The sequence below is a fragment of the Lithobates pipiens genome, unplaced genomic scaffold (genome assembly GCF_037356315.1).
Source record: "Lithobates pipiens isolate NorthernLeopardFrog02 unplaced genomic scaffold, aLitPip1_a1.2 Scaffold_16, whole genome shotgun sequence".
Taxonomy (NCBI): domain Eukaryota; kingdom Metazoa; phylum Chordata; class Amphibia; order Anura; family Ranidae; genus Lithobates; species Lithobates pipiens.
The window spans coordinates 533,397,146-533,409,756 of NW_027507748.1; the positions used below are offsets into that span (position 1 = coordinate 533,397,146).

Genomic DNA, 12,611 nt, shown 5'->3' on the forward strand with positions numbered 1-12,611 from the left:
TTAACTTGATAATCAAAAAAATGGGGCGTGGTCTAGATATGGATGGAACGAGGGCACTCAGTTCTGGAGCTCCACATACATTGTTGCTATTACAAAGGCAGGCTTGATTCCAGACTCGTAGAACCTTCCAGGCCGAGGCAGGGGTCAAATGATTTTTCTCTGAGCGATGAAGAGACCAGAGGGAAACATCCAAGATGGTGCTGGAGTAGGTCCAGTCTGACGCTCTCCACACATGCTTCCCCTCTTTCCTGCCTCCCAAGACCAGGCGTCAGGGCCCAAACTTGAACCTGGGACCTCTACTGCATCTGGCAATGACTCCTTTCGCTGAGTCACCAAGGATGCTGAACAGCACCCGGTCTGATCCATTGGACAACCCTGCCATGTACCTTGACTTCTGCTGAACCTTGAGCACTTTGCTCCTTCAATGAAATGCCTGATTTAAGCCATGTCTCTGCACTTCCTGTTTGCCACATTATTGTGCTCTCTTCAGCCAGTATCACGCTCTTGGCTTCCCTGTGCTGTCCATATTTTGCTACCACTCGTTATCGACCATTAGTCTTGTTGCTTGACTACCCTTCTGCCTGATCCCAACATGGAACTACTCGTTACTGACCTTCCTAAGCCTGCGTCATCTGCTAGGGTGACTACCTGTGTTCCTATTTTGCTGGTCCTTGGTAGACCCGCTACTGCTATATTGACTGGCCTTCAAGCCTGACCAATGAATGTGACACCAGGGCTGACATTATGAGGGATAGAGACCTGAAGCAGAATATCCAATCTCTTCCCAGTAAAGTGAACTTGGAGCTCTTTGCCTGCGGAGAAGAGAAGGCATTTAAAGTGGAAGTAAACTCCCTTATCGTTTTCAGCCAAGGAAGCTGCCATCTTTGCCTCTGTTTAATCTTCAACTGCTATGGTGGTGCACATGTGATTCGTTATGACACCAGCCATTAGATGGTTTGATAGTTTGGCTGAGAGCACAGCCAATGTGCAATTAGCATTCCCGGCATGCCTTTTTTTTTTTTTTTTGTTTAACTGTTTAAATCGATGGGTTTACTTCCACTTTAAACAAGATATTGAGCCGTTAAAATATGGTGCAACCCAGCTGGGCAACAGAATTTTAGAGAGGAAATTTGAGAAAGCTATACCCTGTATCTGTGACTGTAAGTGTTGCCCCTGTGCTACTTTGTAGTGTTAGTGATATTCTAAGTGACAAATGGTTGTTAAAATAATCAACAAAAGATACAAAAAATTCCAAAGAAAAGATTTCTGCAACACCTACTTTGTTCACACATACACGATTCATACATGTAGATGGTGCTGCTCAGTCCATATGTGAGTTAATGTGACTACAAAACCATAATTCAATATACACATCAAATATAAAATACATATAGCCTAAATCTCAAATGTATTGATATAAGAAAGTACTGGTAATAACTAAGAAGTAATCTCCCAGTGCAGTAAAATAAAAAATCCGCTTGTGTGATCTGTTTTCCTTTTTTAAATGTGGGGGCTAGAAAGTGTGCTTCCACCAATCGCCTCGCAGAACTCTCACTTCACTGCCATCCAACAAGCTTAGAAGTAAGGTTCCAGCTATATAGTCTGGTTAGCTTTCCGTGGGGGATCTTCCTCTTTGATCTCCCTGGTGGGACAAGTTTGAAGCAAATTTCTGTTTGCTGGGTACCCTTCTATTGTCACAAGATTTATTTATATATCGGGACTTTCAATTTTCTGTTTTTATACATTGTGTTATTGTACAGTATATACATAAGTTTTTTGCTATGATATGATTGTGTTGCTTTGGCATGGCTTTAGAGCTGCAACCAACGATTAATTTGTCTGTCGACTAATCTATCGATTATTTTTTCGATTAGTCGACTATCCGATTTTTATTTTTTAATGAATCTAGTGTTTTTTTTTTTTTTTTTTTGGCTAATTAATCCTTTGGATAACCTTGAGTATTGCATTGCACAGTATTGTATTGCAATGCATTGGCGGGCAGAGTATTGTATTGGCTGGCAGTGTATTGGCGGGCAGAGTATTGTACTGTATTGGCGGGCAGAGTATTGGCGGGGTATGGAGGGATGGCTGCTTCCATCCAACCTCTCTCCTCCACTGCACATATCAGTACAGAGAGGGGAGAGAGAAACCGGCGTCATGTCATGACGCCGGTTTGTTTACAAGTGATCGCTCCGTCGGGTGCAGAAAGATGGCCACCGCTTCGGAGCTAGGCTGAAGCCGCGGCCTCTCCTAAGGCCGAGACCGCGGAGCGCTCCGCGGATCGCGGCATGTGCGCTCGGATCACGGATTGGTGGCGATACGTTGCACCCCTAGGGACGGTGGCACGGAGGGGGAGAAGAGAGGGTAAGGCGGGGGAGAAGATAGGGGGACGGCGGCATGGAGGGCAGCGCTAGATACTAAGCACTGTGACGCATCGATGCCCAGAACGCACTTCAACGTATTTTCTTAGTCGACGTAGTCGATTACGTTGACGCGTCGTGGCAGCTCTACATGGCTTATTTGATATAAAGGGATAGTGCATAGTGATAGTGTATTTATATTTGCATAAATACACATTTGCCACCCTAAATGCCCACTAACAATCTTTTTATCGATTCGGTTCGCTAAAGACTGGCTGACCTTCAAGAGGGCAGGTTAATTCTTGGAGGTAAGGTCAACATTATCCCTGATTCCATACTAGACACCTCCCAGAAGCATTCTATGCATTCTTATGCCTTCCTTTAAAAACAGCCTCGGCGAGCGTTTAATGCTACTTCTCCAAGGTGCCTAATGAGTACATCAGAATAGATCTGTATAGAGATCACCATATGTTGGACTTGCTATCTAGCGCCACACCAGCAAAATACCATCTCTGAGCACGCTCCTATCACTGGTAGTCTCGGACTGCCAAATTAATGTTGAATTAATGCTGAAATATGGTTATGGAGGCTGAAGATGAGATTTCTGTGTTGGGTAAGGTCACTGATATCATCACTCATTACTGCTAGGAGAATTCCACAGAGGGGATCAGCGACAGTGTGGTCTGGGAGGGTTATAAAGCAGTGGTGCAGGGCGAGCTTATCTTGCTGGAATCCTAACTTGGAAATAGGTGGATTTTCTACTTGTCCTGTCCACAATTCAGACTGCTAAACTTCAGCATAAGCACCAAGGCCCTCCCAGGATCAATTGAGCCGTCCAAAAAGTGCAGAGAAAATATTATGATTCAACTAGCGAGGGGAAAAAAAATCTGTAATATCTTTGCAATACAAATCTCAGATTCCAGCAAATACAGTAACATTCAGAAACTTTGGGGGGAATACGGTCATGCACACTTATAAGATGACTTTGTTATTCTGTAGTTACTATGCTGAATTATATTATTTGGATTCCAGAAGCACCTCCACTGCAAGAGCTCAGAAGCTTTCTCACATAGGGGAGTACTTGGGAACACCAGGGCTCCCATCTCTTATGAACACACAAGGCGGAACTGGAAGTCTCTATCTCTCCAAATGAAATTTGAAGCTGCTGTGAAGGTCCTTGCAGGTTGCATGAGAAAGGCATATTCTCTAAAATGTCACCCCCTCCTTAACCCAATATGTAAATACGGTACTTCAGTTCTATTGTCAAGGGTAGCCAAATTCCAGCTGAAGCCTTGCTTGCACATAAGACCGTGCTTCTAAAGGAGGGCAAGGATCATACGGTACCTCAAAGTTAGAGCCCTAGTTTCTTAATTTAGAGCTAAAAATCCTCAAAATTTTGGACAATATATTGAAATATCTTCTTCAGGCTAGGATTTACCTGGATCAGATTGGATTCATAGTAGGCCATGAGGCCTGCTATCAGAGCGATTCATCTGCTACACTGGGCTTTCACTCATACTTGCCTTCTACCCTGTCTTACCACAGGTGCTAAAAAGGTGTTCAGTAGGGCTGAGTGGGCCATCCTTACTTTGGTGCTGGAGAGATTGGGCTTAAGATCCTGCATTTTTAGGTGGATTTCTGCCCTCCTATACATCACTTGATGCTCAGGTTAAGACGCCTATGTTTTCTCATTTGTTCCCAATTCAAATTGTTACATGACTAGGGTGTCCCCTGTCCCCACTTCTGTTTGCGCTAACCATAGAACCCCTGTTCTGTACGATAGAAGAGCACTCTAAACATTAGAGGCATCTCGGTAGGTGCAGCTGAGCTGCTCTGTCTTTGCAGACAATGCTCTATTTCATGTCACTGACCCTCTTTTCTCCCTTCTCAGCATATGATAGTTGAGAGATTTCAGGGAGTACCCAATTTCAAAATTAGATATACTAAATCCCTAAATCTTCCAATTAAAATACCCATACTTTCTTGCCACTAATCTAGAACAATAATTTTCCCTTTTTCCTGGACGTCTACATCTTTTAGGTACCTGGCATAAGACCTTTTTTTTATTTTTATTTTTTTATTTTTTTTATGGATAGGTCATACTAATATAATTAAAATTTAACATACTACCTAGGGTACTGTTCTTCCTGTAGCTCAGTGGTCTCCAAACTGCAGCCCATGGGCCGGATGTGGCCCCCCCCTTTTTATCTGGCCCTTGAGGCATTATTCCACCAACTGACACCAATGATAGGGCACCATTCCCCCTACTGACATCATCAATGAGGCACTACTTCTCCCAATAAAACCAATGATGGCACTGATGCCAGGTCCTCCTCTATTCCCACTGGCCACAGCTTGGCCCCCTTAAGACCTGAAGGACAGTAAACCGGCCCCTTGAAGTTTGGAGACCCCTGCTGTAGATGATACCTGTGTTGCTGCCCAAGCAATTTTGTAGATAAGTTAAGCATTGGTCTCCTTTCATTCCAAGTGGAGTAAACAATGCATAGCTTTTGACTGTCACTAAGCAATTGAAAAGATCCATTGGCCTGGGTATGCCCAATATACAACAGTACTATAGAGCTATTGCACTAAAATCTGGGTCCCTATGGAAAAAATGTATTGGCTTCCCTGTTCCTTTAGAGGCCTCACCACCTGGACCTCCTACTTGACAACCCATGTTCTCAACCTTGGGGACAGAATGACTAATATTGAGTTATTGTATTCACTCAAATCAATTCTGACTTGAGTTTAATTTTAGTTTTAAATAATTGTAAACTGGTGCACTTTACCAGCTAGTACTTTTAATAATGTTGGGCTTAAAAACCTTACACCATAAAAATTCTTTGTCTCTAATTGCTCGATTTGAAATGTGTGTAAGCCTGAAGTGCTCAGGAATGATGGTGATTACCGTACATGTATTCATGATGCATTTGAAGTCGAATCAAAACCATGAAAGGTATACAGAAAGCGTAGCCTACCTGTTCAGGGCCTACATTTTAAAATTAACATAGATCTAAAAACAACCACCATATACCTAACTAATGCATAAAAAGGATAGTAAATGGTGAAAATTGTTTTTTGGAACTACAAATAAAAAAAACAAGCAAATAGTTAATACAATGCTTTAGCAAACTAAAAGTAAAATCCATCTAAATTTTCTAGTGTATCTAATACTGAAAGCTGGTGTGCTTACAGGACGAGAGAAAAATGCTGCAAGCAGCATCTTTGGAGTGTTTGAGAATTCATCGTTCTCGCATCTTGGCACCCACAGTATATTTACTCTGGCGGGGCTGCACAGGCAGGCTCAGGCACAGATGTATACGTGGTTGAGCATCATCCAGGTTAGGAGTGCAAGTGCATTCCTGCAGACGCTGACCATTGGACACAGCAGATTACTGTTACCGGTAACCGGGTATCTTGTAATTGCTGAGACCCTCTACTCTGAAATAAGTTTCTGGATAATCTGTGTTTCATCTCCCCAAAACCTTAAGCCTGTTTGACCCCTGGACTGCAAAGCCGAGGGTCCAGCAACTCTGAGTGTGGTGCAAGAGGGGAGCACCACCTTAAAAAAAAAGTGCTTTCTTTATTACTAAAGGCAGCACTTTCTCATCAAATCACTATTGAAAGCACTTAAGTATTTTTTAGTGTGTTACATATTGCGGTTTATTGCATTATATATTGCCACAAGGTGTCATATGTTAGAGCACTTTATATGTTTAAGCACTTTATGATGAGCACTTTATTCCGCTAGCACTGTTTATACTTTATTATTCAACACTTGAAATTTAGCTCTGGTGCCTCACACTTCTAATTGTTGCTGAGATGTTTCTACACCTTCATTGGAGTTTACCTATGGTAAATTGATGGGACGTGATTTGGAAAGGTACACACCTCTCTCCAAAAGGCCTCAAAGCTGACCATGCATACTGCATGAGAGCAAAAGCCATGAGGTCAAATGAACTTCCTGCAGAGCTCAGACAGGATTATTGCAAGGCACAGATCTGGGGAAGACTGCAAAAAACTTCTATGGCACTGAAGATTCCCAAGAGCACAGTGACCTCCATAATTCTCAAAATGGAAGACGTTCGGCACAACCAGGACTCTTCCAAGAGCTGGTTGCTATACCAAATTGAGCCGTCTCAGAATGGCCTTAGTAAGAGAGGTGACCAAGAACTCGATGGTCACTCTGACTGAGGAGAGGCTTCCGTCTAGCCTTTGCAGTGATGGCTGTCCTTCTGGAACTTTGTCCCATCTCCAGACAGGATCTCTAGAGCTCAGTCACAATGACAGAAACAATCTGGTTCTTGGTCACCTCTTACTATTTATGGCAGGTTGGCTTAACCGAAGCCTCTCCTTGGTGTAAAACACATGACAGCCCACATGAAAAACAAATCACCGGAAGGTCTCTCGGACCATAAGGAACAAGATTCTCTGGTCTGAAGAAACTGATATTGAACTGTTTGGCCTAACTTCTAAATGTCATGTCTGAAGGAAACCAGGCACCGCTCATCACCTGCCCAATACTATCCCAACAGTGAAGCATGGTGGTGACAGCATGATGTGAGGGTGTTATTCAGCAGCACAGACTAGCAGACTATTCAGGGATGACGGAAAGTTGAATGGAGCAAAGTACAGGGATATCCTGAATGAAAACCTGTTCCCCAGAACTTAGGACCTCAGACGGGGCTGAAAGTTCACATTTCAACATGATGGTGATCCAAACCAAACAGCCAAAACACAGGAGTGGTGTAGGGACAACACTATGAATGTGTCTAGGGTGGCCCAGCCAGAGTCCTGACTTGAACCCTGTTGAAGATCTCTGAAGAGACCAGAAAATGGCTTTCCATCAACAGTGCCCATCCAACCTGACTGAGCTTGAGAGGATTTGCAAAGGACATAAAATACCCCCCCCCCCCCCATCCCAGTCCAGGTGTGCAAAGCTTGTTGTGTCATACCCACATAAATAAACTTGAGACTAATTGCTGCTAAAGGTGCTTCAACAAAGTACTGAGTGTAGATTGAGAGGAAAAAAAAATGACTTTAAACAACTAAGTTCTGTATACCTTTTTGACATTTATAACCACCCCTGTCAGTGTTAGTTTTTTCAACCATTTAAAGGGCACTTTTCCTGGATCGACTGTGGTGTGTGTGTGTGTGTGTGTGTGTGTGTACATCTTTGGACCGGATATACTTTTTCCAGATAAAATGGCTTCCATACATAAACTATTATTTTGGATTCAATGCTAGAAAATATAGCCGTTTGTGTATACTGTGCTTATATACACAATGTTGGTGTGGAATTTTCCAAGATGACTGTGTCTATGGAAATGTCCTTGAAAATATAATTGACATTATGAAGCCGTCTCTGCTTGAATACTTTTAGAATGTAACTGTAGACTTTCAATGCCTTGATTTTGTGTATTCATCAACATTTTGCTAGAAGAGGCTTGTCTTCAATACTTATGTTGCTGCTCTCCAAGTACCTGAGCTGGCAATAAACATTTTTTTTATATTTACAGTTTATTGGGTAGAGCAGGCAAGCATCAAGCCAAGCACTTGGCTTTTATCTAGTAGTTGAACCCCGAGGGTTATATCCTACTGCTTCTCAACTGTGTAGTATTTGCATACAGTTTTAAGAAGCAGCTGTAATTCCCCAGTAAAGTGAAAACCATTACATGGATTGCTTTCCTAGCTTTTATATGGAGGAATGGTTTCAAGTGGTTGTAAAGGCTGAAGGTGTGTGTGTGTGTGTGTGTGTGTGTGTGTGTGTGTGTTTGTTTTTTTCTAAATGCATGCTACCTACCCCCCCCCCCCCCCCCCCAATACTTACCCGAGCCTGATCCAGCACTGAGGCAAAGCAGTCAATGAGGAGAAGGATCACAGCCCGTGTGGAGAAAGGGGGTGGAAGAGCTAAGTCACACTTTGTGTGTCTTATAGAGACACTGAGGTGACTTGGGGGGGGGGGGGGGGGGCACATGCACGAGTGCTCCCAGAGCAAGCAACTTTCTCTGGGGGCACTCAACATGGAGGAGGAAGCAGAAGCGCAAGGAGGATTGGGACTGCTCTGTGCAAAACCATTGCACAGAGCAGGTAAGTATAATGTGTTTGTTATTTTTAAAGCAAAATATCAGAAGCTGTAGTGCCAGATTAAGACTGTTAAAATAAGATAACATAAGCTCATGCATAAATAAAATGTCCTTGCTTCTCTTAAAGAGCACTTGGACATTCTCTCTTTTAAGCTTTGGCACTTAAAAGGTGGTATTAGTAGGTATCTAGTAGCGGGGCATCTTGATTCAGTGTAAACCTATAGGCAAAACACTTTCAGCATACTGAAAGGAAGTTTCACTTTTTAGTGGTCACAGGAACAGTGTTGGGTATTATGGCAGGGAGATCTTACTAATGGGAATATCCAAAACATGTAAGACCTTTGGGGGCTGATTCGGTTTACCCAGGTGTGAGCGAAAACCTAAAGCATATGTAAACCCAAAAATAAAATTCACTTGTGTTGTGTTTTATATGGTTTTATGTTAAATGTAGCATTTTAAAGGTTCTTCTTGATTTCCCTTTCAAACTCCCCATGCTGGGCATGGAATTAGATCTGTTCTAGTATGGTCAGTTTACGTCCCCTTTCCTGACTTATCCTGTCCTGAATGACAGCTGTAGTAGCCACATTGTCTGCAGAGCAGATTAGGGTTTCTAGGAAGCTCCAGGTATGATGGAAATTTCAGAGTGCAGAGCCTCTTCTGCAAGCTCACGTTCACGCTAAAGCGTTACTAAACCCAGAACCCTGCATTCATTATATCTGCTCTTCCACAGTACACATAAAATGGAAATGCAATTATTTTAGTAAATATAAACTGCTAAATGCCTCCATTGAGGCTGCAGGACCTCTGATATTCTGCCTGGACAGTGCTGATTGCCCCTGTGCTGATCGTATACACCCTCCCAAGGAAAAAAAAAAAAAACTCCTAGCAATACACACCAAAATGAGCATGTGTAGAATGACTCCAAAGGCTTTGCCCTATCAGATGGATTGGGGACAGTGGAAGAGGAGGAGGATTAGAGAAGACAGAATCAAACAGCCTTTGTACACTATTCACATGGTTAACCCCTTAGGTTTCAGAGTGAGTATAACGAGCATGCTTTATGCATATACAGACTGATTTTTCTGTTGTGGGTGTAGTAACGCTATCATATCACTTTTGGATGGACGGACTCTGACATGGTAGCCTATTTATATCATAATAGGGCTGTTGCCAACTACTACAGCTGCCAGACTGTATTTGGCTTCAATATTTCTACATTACTAACCCAGAACAAGTGCCCAGCAAATGAAGGTGACAGACAATCCAGAATGTTTCTTTACCTAGACTTGGCTCGGAAAATAATAAAACCAACGCTTGACAGCCAGGAACATAGTATTTTCTGAATTAGAGGTTCACTTATTTCTCTGACCATTTTCTTTTAGGTTTTTCCATCTGTGCAGAATAACGAGCATTATAAGTATCCTTCTGAAAGAATCGGAACCGTGTGCAGGGATACAAAAAGCAATGTCAATGATGACAAAATCCTAAGTGGGAACAATAGCTGTGACAACTGCTGTTCGTTAATGTGCCATTTGTTTACCTTTTTTATATTATGCATTCAGAGGCACAAAACATTTTTCTGTACTCTTTCATGCCGGTGATAACTTTGCTAAATGCAGCTCATTTAGACTAAAGTTTGTTTTGCTTTCAGTCAGAAGATAGTGAAGAGGAGGATGATGATGGAATTGTCGGCCCACTTCCTGCCAAAGGCCCTATTCAATCAAATGTTGCTGAGGATATTGAACGCAGAGCTTGGAAGATGAAGCAGAAACTTACAGGGAAAGATGTAAGTTCAGTGGTTTTAATTATGAGGCAGATGGTTTTTGTTAATTTATATACAAATATTCAAGCAGGATTATAATCTTCAGTGCCTATTCACACCTTTGCAACGCATTGAGGGTTATTTACGAAAGGCAAATCCACTTTGCACTGCAAGTGCACTTGGAAGTGCAGCCGCTTTAAATCTGAGGGGTAGATCTGAAATGAGTGGAAGCTCTGCTGATTTTATCATCCGATCATGTACAAGCTAAAATGCTGTTTTTTTTTTTTTTTTTTTTTTTTTTTTTTTTTTTCTCCTTGCATGTCCCCCTCGGATGTACAGCGACTTTACTTTCAAGTGCACTTTCAGTGCCAAGTGGATTTTCCTTTAGTAACCCCCATTGTGTCACAGTAAGCCGTTTGCTACCACAATACATGTGTTGACGTATTGCAGTGCTATTCATTTTGAATGGTACCCTAACATATTGGGGTAATGCACATGTTTTTCAGCACACAGTAATGCAGTACAGTACATTGTGGCATGCTGCATTGCCCAGAATGGCGCACGTCCAATTTTGGGATTCTTTGGTTTGCAGCCCGTTCATTTGAATGGACTGCCATAACACATCTCATGTTAATGTGTGAAAAAACCACCAGGGTGCCAAGTTCTGAATGAGCCTTCAGCGATCATTTTATTGTATTACAGCATATTTATAATAAACAATATATTATATACACAAGTGATGGCACATCTTGTACCACCACACTGTCCTGGGCTGTTCATGGTCCTCATGTAGCTCTTAGCACAGAGTAGCACCTTAGTAGTTCCTAGATACTAGTCTTTCTGAATGCTTACTGCATTAGGCATTAGCCAAATATCTGCCTGTTGCATATCAATTCTTTAAAATGTTTAATTTGTGCATTTTTTGTTTTTGCCATGCTTATACTGTATTATCCACTTGCAGACTCCGACCGTACATATACTGTAGCAGGGCAGCCACTCTGCACAGGATCATGTACCTATTACATGATCTGACCGTTCCAGATCTGGGGAGCCCATCGCCAGTGATCCCGCTGTAATTAGACACGGCAGGAGCTGAACTAAAAGTACTGCGGACTCTGTCTGCCGGCACCCGCCGATCATTGGGCTAAGAGCCGGAACGGCGATTTGCCTATGTAGCCAAGGTAGATCGCCATTCTGTCAGTAGGGAAGGCATTTATCCTGTGTTCCCTCAAAGCAGAAACATGGATCAATGACTTCCCCTGGTAAAAGCACCTCCCAGTTTGATCTCCCCTGATGTTAACCCCTTCCCAGCCAGTGTCATTAGTACAATGACTGTGCATATTTTTAGCACTGATCACTAATATTGTCCCTGGTCCCCAAAAAAGTGTCAGTGTCCCAACTGTCCACCGCAATATTGCAGTCCCGCTATAGGTTGCTGATCGCCACCATTACTAGTAAAAAAAAAAAAAATGATCCCATAGTTTGTAGACTTATCACTTTTGATCAATATACACTTATTGGGATTGTTGTATATTGAAACCATATCATTTGGAACTGAAGGTTAATGTACATTGAAGATTTGTACACAAGGGCTTATTCAATAAAGCACTTTGAAATGCAACCACAATTTGTAAAATGCTGTAACCTGTAGTAGCCAGCCAGGCTTCAGTTTAAAAATTGATTTAAGAGATGGCTTCCATTTGGTTGCTATGAATTCTTGCTTATACAGTGTCTTGCAAATAGCCTGATTTAACAAGATATTTGGCTCTCTTTTTTAGCTAACATTCAGAAACTGTTCTGCATGTTTAAACAATTTGTAGGTTCAGCTTTACTGTATGTTTTTCTAAAGGATGGCCCCAAAAATCCAACCAGGGAGACATGGATGACTGAGCTTCCTCCGGAGCTAACCAACTTTGGACTTGGCCCAAGAACATTCAAGCGGAAAGCTAATGAAAAGTCTGGTGATCGGTCTGAGTGGACAGACACCCCTGCTGAACGAGAACGCAAAGCACAAGTAAGTTCTGTATAATTAACAAATGGTTCTGAATTTAAAATGTTTGCACAAATCAATAGTATAGTTTTCATCACTGAGCAAAACAAGGCATCTTTCTATGGTCAGAAGCACCAATTTTGAAACGAAAGTCATGTAAATGCTCACGTTAAAATAAAAGCAGATCAGTGAAACTAGAATCCATTTAACCGCAAACTATGTTTTTTGTTTTTTGTTTTGTTTTTGATTTTGTTTTTTTTATTAGTAGTTTAGGAATGGAATCCACCTGAAAAGTGTGAATTATATGGCAGTTACTTTATTCATGTATGAACGTAGAGTCTAATTATTGTACCACTGTATTCCAATACGTAGACACTTTAGATTTATGTCACTCCTCTGCACCACAAATGTCA

At 42.0% G+C, this 12,611-nt stretch overlaps 1 protein-coding gene across 1 annotated transcript in view; it reads left to right on the forward strand.

Moving 5' to 3' along the window:
- Positions 1-12,611, forward strand: part of GPALPP1 (GPALPP motifs containing 1) — a 65,764-nt gene that overhangs the window by 28,526 nt on the left and 24,627 nt on the right. The window contains exons 5-6 of the mRNA XM_077483217.1: positions 10,098-10,232; positions 12,058-12,222. Of these exons, the coding sequence (XP_077339343.1) occupies positions 10,098-10,232; positions 12,058-12,222 (300 nt within the window). The remainder of the gene's footprint in view (positions 1-10,097; positions 10,233-12,057; positions 12,223-12,611) is intronic.